The sequence below is a fragment of the Suillus paluster genome (assembly GCF_016628075.1).
Source record: "Suillus paluster strain FC165 chromosome Unknown EDB91scaffold_157, whole genome shotgun sequence".
Lineage (NCBI taxonomy): Eukaryota > Fungi > Basidiomycota > Agaricomycetes > Boletales > Suillaceae > Suillus > Suillus paluster.
Window position 1 is genome coordinate 59,765 of NW_024537717.1, and position 6,873 is coordinate 66,637.

General features: G+C 48.7%; 2 protein-coding genes across 2 annotated transcripts; one reads left to right on the forward strand and one right to left on the reverse strand.

The window, feature by feature from the left end:
* The first annotated feature begins 72 nt into the window (after positions 1 to 72).
* On the forward strand, positions 73 to 1,885 carry EDB91DRAFT_186739 (uncharacterized protein). The gene is made up of 9 exons (XM_041326366.1): positions 73 to 516; positions 579 to 627; positions 680 to 732; positions 792 to 808; positions 857 to 1,178; positions 1,233 to 1,250; positions 1,301 to 1,376; positions 1,427 to 1,582; positions 1,644 to 1,885. Exons 1-9 carry the CDS (start codon positions 213 to 215, stop codon positions 1,687 to 1,689), a joined length of 1,041 nt encoding a protein of 346 aa, XP_041169867.1. The 5' UTR covers positions 73 to 212; the 3' UTR covers positions 1,690 to 1,885.
* Positions 1,886 to 1,986: 101 nt separating this feature from the next.
* Positions 1,987 to 3,979, reverse strand: EDB91DRAFT_186781 (aquaporin-like protein). Its single transcript, XM_041326367.1, has 10 exons — positions 3,662 to 3,979; positions 3,583 to 3,610; positions 3,464 to 3,523; positions 3,270 to 3,414; positions 3,141 to 3,216; positions 2,950 to 3,087; positions 2,793 to 2,887; positions 2,710 to 2,744; positions 2,491 to 2,658; positions 1,987 to 2,441 (listed from the first exon to the last, which is right to left on the reverse strand). Exons 1-10 carry the CDS (start codon positions 3,776 to 3,778, stop codon positions 2,248 to 2,250), a joined length of 1,056 nt encoding a protein of 351 aa, XP_041169868.1. The 5' UTR covers positions 3,779 to 3,979; the 3' UTR covers positions 1,987 to 2,247.
* Positions 3,980 to 6,873: the final 2,894 nt, after the last annotated feature.

Sequence of the window (6,873 nt, forward strand, 5' to 3'; positions counted from 1 at the left end):
TTGTAGGATGCTATACAGTTAGTAATACTTACAAATACTACCGGTGCGCCCGGTAGGGAAGGAAATACTGTGATTCAGTGAGCCGATCCCAACCGGCTAAAATCTTATGCCTGGTGTTATGTATAAGTATGATGACGGTCTCAAGGACACGTTGACAGATTGTGACGCGCTCTCTACTTCCTAACTACCATAATTCACCTCGTATTGGCGCCATGCTACCCAAAACCTTTAGCCAGATTGTCCTTCGCGAACGCCCCATCGCAGACATTCTCCCAAATACCTTCGAGTCTAAGACCCAGGCGTTCGATGGACTCCATGTCGGCAAGAATCAAGCTCTAGTCCAAGTGACATACCTCTCACTTGATCCTGCCATGCGTGGATGGCTCAACGATAAGCGAAGCTACCTCCCTCCTGTAAAAATCGGGGAGGTGATGCGCGGGCTTGGGCTTGGTGTTGTAATGAGCGTGGGCGAGGGGAGCAAGTTCAAAAAGGGGGACCTGGTTCATGGGACGTTTGGTGCGTCTGCGAGAATGGCTCTTTTCTCCCATCCTTGTCCTGACTCCTTATGTTACACGCAGGATGGACAGAATATGTGGTTGTGAACGACAACTCATTGGAGAAGATCTCGTGAGATTTGCTTCTCATCAGTATTCTGCTTTTATACCATTATGAATCACAGGCCACCACCGGGAACAACGTCCCTCGACTTCTTGAACACTTTGGGGATGCCAGGTCTGTCTTCTTACTACTATGCATGCGTCCTAGTGCGTCTGACATAGTACGACTGACAGGCATGACTGCTTACTTTGTCCGTTCCGCTCCTGCCCCATGTCTCAGCGTACTGATTAGGTTATAGGGCCTTCACGAAGTTGGTCAGCTGAAGGCTGGTGAAACATTAGTCGTATCCGGTGCTGCTGGTGCAGTCGGTTCTCTCGTCTGCCAGCTCGGAAAGCGAGCAGGCGCACGCGTGGTTGCCATCGCAGGCACAACAGACAAGTGCGCCTGGCTCGAGAACGAGTTAGGCGTGGACAAAGTGCTCAATTACAAAAGCCCTACGTTCCGTAAGGATTTCGTTAAGGCTGTTGGGTATCTAGATGTCTACTTCGACAATGTTGGAGGCGAGATGCTTGATTTAGCGCTCTCGAGGTTGAAGCAAAATGCAAGGGTTGTTCTGTGTGGTCCGTGATCTCACTTCTACAGGAGAAAGGACTTACTTTGATGTGAAAATGCAGGGGCTATCTCCCAGTATAGTGAGTATTTTAACAAAATTCATGTATTCGGAGGCTCATTTGTGTACTAGATGCTCAACAGCCCAAAGGTCTCATGCAGTATCTGAACCTAATCTCACAACGTGCCAAGATACAAGGTTTTATTGTGTGCGTGCGAGTGGGACCATGTCATATGACATACTGACTTTCTTCACAAGTTTCGACTATGTTAAGCAGTATCCTCAGGCCATCCAGGAAATAGCAACTGGATTGGTTGATGGATCGATCAAGCGCAAATTCCATGTTGTGGAAGGACTCCAGAATGCTCCCAATGCGCTGACTATGCTCTTCTCTGGGGCAAATTCAGGAAAGTTGTGCGTATCTTCTCCTTGGCCTTTGCCTCGTTATGTACAAATGGCTGATACCCCAATCTAGAGTTGTTAAAGTTTCGGATGAGCCTGCTATGCTCGCGAAGCTGTAGATCAACAAGATGCATCCTGATACCCTGCCTCGTCTAAACTGCGTGTTTCATTCCAAGCCACACTGAGTAGTTCAACCGGCACCGAGCTGGTCAATTTATATGATTTCTTATTGTCTAACTTTCATCTAGTATACAATAAACTTAGTGCTGCCATTCGTTGGCCATTCGCGATCACAAATTGTGCCATGGTACTCGCTGATATTCTATGGTCCCTCACTCACATAGCTCGGGAGATATTGCCAAGTACAACGACTTGAGGACCATTTTGCTGACGAGCGCATTTTACAGATTCCAGAGGTTTTTCCTGGTTGCCGGATCATGCACTGCGTGTTGCACCTGCATCTAAAATGTGTCTCTGAAGTGACCCTTCCGGATGCTTCGTACGGCAATCATCATGAATTAGGGGGGTGCATGCTGAATATCGGGATGGCTCGTATTTGTAAAGCTAACTTTACCAGAATTCGAAACTGATCACCGGTCATACAAAACAAGGGCATGAACGTCATAGTACGTACGAAAGCCTCAGGCGTTCCGAGCTCCTCATTGCTCATATCGTTACTAAACGCGGCCTCCAGATACTTCCACTTCCTCGGTACGACCCTCTCGCACTTTCTCGTCCATGTCGGACTGGAAGGATTCCGATTGGCCACGTCGCATATCAAGCACATCGAGGTACCCGTATGGGGCGATTTTATTGTCCTCGTAGTAGTGCTTGTGAGCACGGAGGAAATTGATATGGTGCGGTGTAAGTGCTGCGACCGACAGTCAGCATTGCACGACCTGTGAGGGGATAATACTTACTCCGCGTTGCAGAGCCCAAGAATAGCTCATATACCAGCGCAGCACAAATCGTCGCTGGGATATTCGTCAGCGCGGCAATGGCTGCATATGTTCCTCCTGAGGCTTTGGATCCCCAGATGGTCAAGGCCATGAGGCGTCCACCAAGGTCACGAGCAGTGTTAGTGGCGACTGTACTGCAAAGTCAGATGATGATAATGCGCAAATATGATCAGGGCTTGCCTGAGGTGGGCGAATACCCCCAGGCGGCAACGGCGCTGAGGAGATGCGTTAATATGTTCAGGAGGTGCGGTCGTGGTACGTACTACGCCATTCCGATGAGCCAAGGTGCGGCTGCTGGCGGAATCATGTGGTTTGTGGGGTCAAGGCAGCCCCAAATGACCAGGCCGAGGACGAAGTCCTGAAGGGTGACAGTTAGATGAACTCGTGCGTGCCCTTGGGAGTTAAATATCAAATACTTACAGTGACAAATTCATTCATGAACACGCGGTGTAGGTTCGTCCCAGGGGCGACAAAGAAGCCGAACACACCAGCTGGGCCACTGCTCGAGAACATCACGGTGTCATACAGGCCTTTTTCAATGAGAACTTTCTCTGCAACCTTCGAGGGGTAAGATATCCAAATACTGAGCATATTCCAAGTCCTCTACGTACCAAAAGCAAATCTTTCCATTGGACATAGACGATCAAGCAAGTGAGGTAACCTGACAAAATCTGTGCAAAGATATATCTAAATCATGTATCAGCGGCGTTGACGGGCATGGTGTTGCGACTATCACGGACCTCGCTGCTTTCCGCATGGGAAAGTCTCGGAAAATTACAGAGGAAATTGTGACGGCTGGGTTGAAATGGCCTCCTGACGTCGCACCACAGAGCGAAACCGCAAACACGATGCCCATGGCGTAAGCGAAGCCAATAGTATATAACGCTGCGGGGTCGTCAAAAACAAAATTCTCGAAAAAAAGGTAGAGACTTGCATCCTAACCCATTGCTCCCGATGAGAGTTCCGACAACGAATGCAGCGGTGGCTCCAAGACCTACACATCAAACGAGAATAAATGAGTGGGGGATCAAAATTTTAGTCAAGTGAACTGACCTGCATAGACGTAGAGAAACACCCCCATCTACTCGTGGCACGTCAGTCAGACAATATCAGAAAAGAAAGGAGCGCATGCCATTTCTGCGATCATTTCTACGAGCCAGTGTGCCTCCTTGTGTCTGAGCCTCTCCCAGGAGGTCATCCAGCGAGGCCTTGTCGCAATTTCGCTCAGATGGATTTTCGAAGGTGACATGGTTGGAACTTTGGAAGAGGGAGGTTTGGAAAGCTGGGGAGGGATGTGACGAGGCCTTTTAACGCCAGGGCAAAGTTCAAACCCATGAGGCCAAAACTACCATTCCAGGTGAAGACCGCTATACCAGATCTAGACTCAGAAATACAGGTAGACGTATTTACTCGTATCTAGCGCCGGAAGCAGCGCAACGTAGCAGGTGTCAATCGATCAAATCTGATTTGACCAAGTTTGAAAGTTTCGGCTATGAATTTGAAGATCGACGTATGTTCCCTGATACAGTTGGTTCCGCAAGTTCGAAGACCTTCTTCCGAGGAGGCTTCTCGACAGAGTTGAGTGAGTCGCAACAGATGCTATATCGCCATTGGCTTGAGCTCTCGCGGCGAATGAAGTTCAGCGTGTAACATGTTTCAGCACCCGTATGTTAAGAGGTCATGGGGTTTGCGAGTGCACCCCGCCGTGGGGTATAGGATCATTGGACCCGCTGAAGTCAAGAATAGAGCTGCATGTTCCGTCGTCACCAAGTCGATATTGAATATTGAAGGGCTGAATCTGATGGGGATGGGATTGGGTTGTGCCGCTACTGATTAGGAATAACAATTGAATAGGTAATACCCTTGTATCATTGGAGTTCTCCCGCAATCATCCTATTCACTGGAGTATGATCTTGAACGTTCAACCTCATCCGGAACATGAACCGATGAAACTTCCTGAAACTTCCGTGTCGCTGGCGATGCCAGCGACTGGTGAAGTCGTCTGACGTGTCGCAATTGCTTCCACACTCAAATGGTGTTATGTATAGATATATGTGGCAGAAGGCAGAAATAAAATGGGTTCATGCGGGGTCGTTCTCCATAACACTGTGAGACTACGCGTCCTAAAATGTTTACAATTGATGGTCTTTGTCAGTTTGGTCAAGAGGCATCTGTGATGATCAGATTGTGCCACAGGCTCTCGAGTCCCAAAACAGATTTGAACGTCTGAACAGTTCTATCGTCCTACCCGACGTCGATAGTCACTGTAAGGTCCCCCACGCATATGGAGATTCAATATTCAATGACGAACCGGAAATATGTCATTCAGCCACGTCCGAGGACTCATCGACCGGTAGATTCTCTTCCACACCACCAGAAAAATTCGTGGAAACTCCATTACCTTAAGCTTGAAGTCTATCAGTGACTAGTGACTCTGGTGAGTAGTAGATGTCGATCATTCAAAATGTGATTCACTGCGCGAATTTATTTTCTTGCAGCGTAACAGTGCAGTGGGCAACCGCCGGTCGCCCACAGAAGGTAGCAGTAATCTGTTCCACCCATTCTGTTCAAGGGTTCAGCCTGTCTGTCTACCACCTATTTTCTCGGACCGCTCTTCCTCCAGTGTATGTTCCTCGGCGACAGACATCCTCGGGCACGAACTGACATGTGGCATATCACATTCCTGTCGGTTTTATGCATCATGTCATGTTTGACGTGGGCACAAACGCGAACAAAAACTTGAATCCTGTCAGAAGACTGAGTTTTTACTCAGGATCTACGTGGATAGTGTAAATATCTGCAAGTTTTGCGGTTAGCGGTATCCTTGGTTAGCTCGTTCGTTCAAAGTTCTGGATGCTGGATTTCCATCGAAGAACACGGAAGCTCTCCTTGCAGAAGGTCCATCTCGGAGTCCCAGGCAGGAGCCCGACCGTCGCTTCTGCCTCCACGTGGTTCTTAGAAGCCACCTTGGATTCTAAGTGCGCAGGATTTATTTCTGATTGCGTTTATACGGGAAATGACATAGCGGCTGTGTACTCCGCTGGTAGGACCTCCTTGTTCCGTGAAAGTGCTCTCAAAGTTACATCTCCTGCGCCGCTTTGGGACTGGATCGCTCTGCTAACCGTATCTTTCGCTTCCGATATCAAGCATTGGCTAATTGTTTGGAGACCTAGTGTTCGGCTCCATATAGGCAACGTGCATACCATTGTAGCAGGACCATGGATTCAAGAACGTCCGTAACAAGCTTCGCGTCTTCTGGACCATCCTCAGGCCATGAGGCTTTTTCGAAGGCGTCATTTAACAAGCCAAATTCCATATATTGACATGCACGCCTGTGCCATTACGCAATGTCTCTCTATCTTTGGGTTGATCCTGTTTCAAAGTGGATGCAACTCTGGTGCTGCTGTTTGTTCTTCACACTCATTCCTTCTATCTGGTCACTGCATGTTTGGTTCACTGATATCCTTGAAAGTTCGTTTTCAGCGTAGCCTGTATGTCGAGGTCGGCGGTTATGGCTATCTCTCTAGGACTTTGGGTTCTCGCTTTCAGCTTGGCCGATGGCTATCCAGTCACAGCAGGAGTTTGACTCTCTTGGCGGCCTTTCGATAGGTTGCCTCAGGGATAACGGTCAGGGAACGGTCACACCCTGAAACCCAGGCTGTGGACCCCTCGCGCTTTTCAGGGTCCCTCGGTGGAAAGTCTGGACCGTGAGTTTTGGACGAGGTATTTTATGAGCACGCGTTCGACGCAGCCCGCTAACGAGTTCATTGACATTGCACCCGACACCGACTATACTCGTGCGGTATGTCTTCGCAATGGACGTTTCCGTGATCACTCACTATTTATCCAGGTTTGCGACACGTCATGAGAAATGATCGCTGTCGCGATGGATCAAAATGGTTCCGCTCGGCGAGCCGGGGTGCTCTCTGTCCGTTTCACTTTATGGCGTTCTGGTGTTTCTGTATGGTGAATCTCGTACAGCACGTTGTGTGCATGGATCAACTACTGCTGTTCCTGTGCTTCAAGAGAGCATTTGGTCTGTGCCTGTAACTCGTGGCAAGGACCCCGAGAACGATATTCAAACTCCGGGTGTGCTGTGTTGGGGGGGGAGACTGATCATCGAGGAGAAATTGATGATTCGAGTCGGAGATGGAGGAGGTGATTGAATAGAGATGATGCTGTGGTATGGCAGGGATAGTTGGACTGGAAGATGTTTGAGATTAATTATGTATTGGATTAAAAAGATTAGGGTATCCGGGGAACTAAGGAAGCATTCTTCCCGCGGGTTAGATGTTGTATTGGGTTTCAAGGAATTGGTATTGAAAGCGACTCTTGAACTGACGA

What these genes read in the sequence shown, in the direction of transcription:
- EDB91DRAFT_186739 (XM_041326366.1), top strand. Translation starts at nt 213, where the DNA reads ATGCTACCCAAAACCTTTAGCCAGATTGTCCTTCGCGAACGCCCCATC. An exon ending in AAGATACAAGGTTTTATTGT is followed by an intron (nt 1,377 to 1,426) that starts GTGCGTGCGAGT and finishes TTTCTTCACAAG; the next exon opens with TTTCGACTATGTTAAGCAGT. An exon ending in GGGGCAAATTCAGGAAAGTT is followed by an intron (nt 1,583 to 1,643) that starts GTGCGTATCTTC and finishes ACCCCAATCTAG; the next exon opens with AGTTGTTAAAGTTTCGGATG.
- EDB91DRAFT_186781 (XM_041326367.1), bottom strand. Translation starts at nt 3,778, where the DNA reads ATGTCACCTTCGAAAATCCATCTGAGCGAAATTGCGACAAGGCCTCGC. An exon ending in AATGGAAAGATTTGCTTTTG is followed by an intron (nt 3,088 to 3,140) that starts GTACGTAGAGGA and finishes TACCCCTCGAAG; the next exon opens with GTTGCAGAGAAAGTTCTCAT. An exon ending in TCATGAATGAATTTGTCACT is followed by an intron (nt 2,888 to 2,949) that starts GTAAGTATTTGA and finishes GTCACCCTTCAG; the next exon opens with GACTTCGTCCTCGGCCTGGT.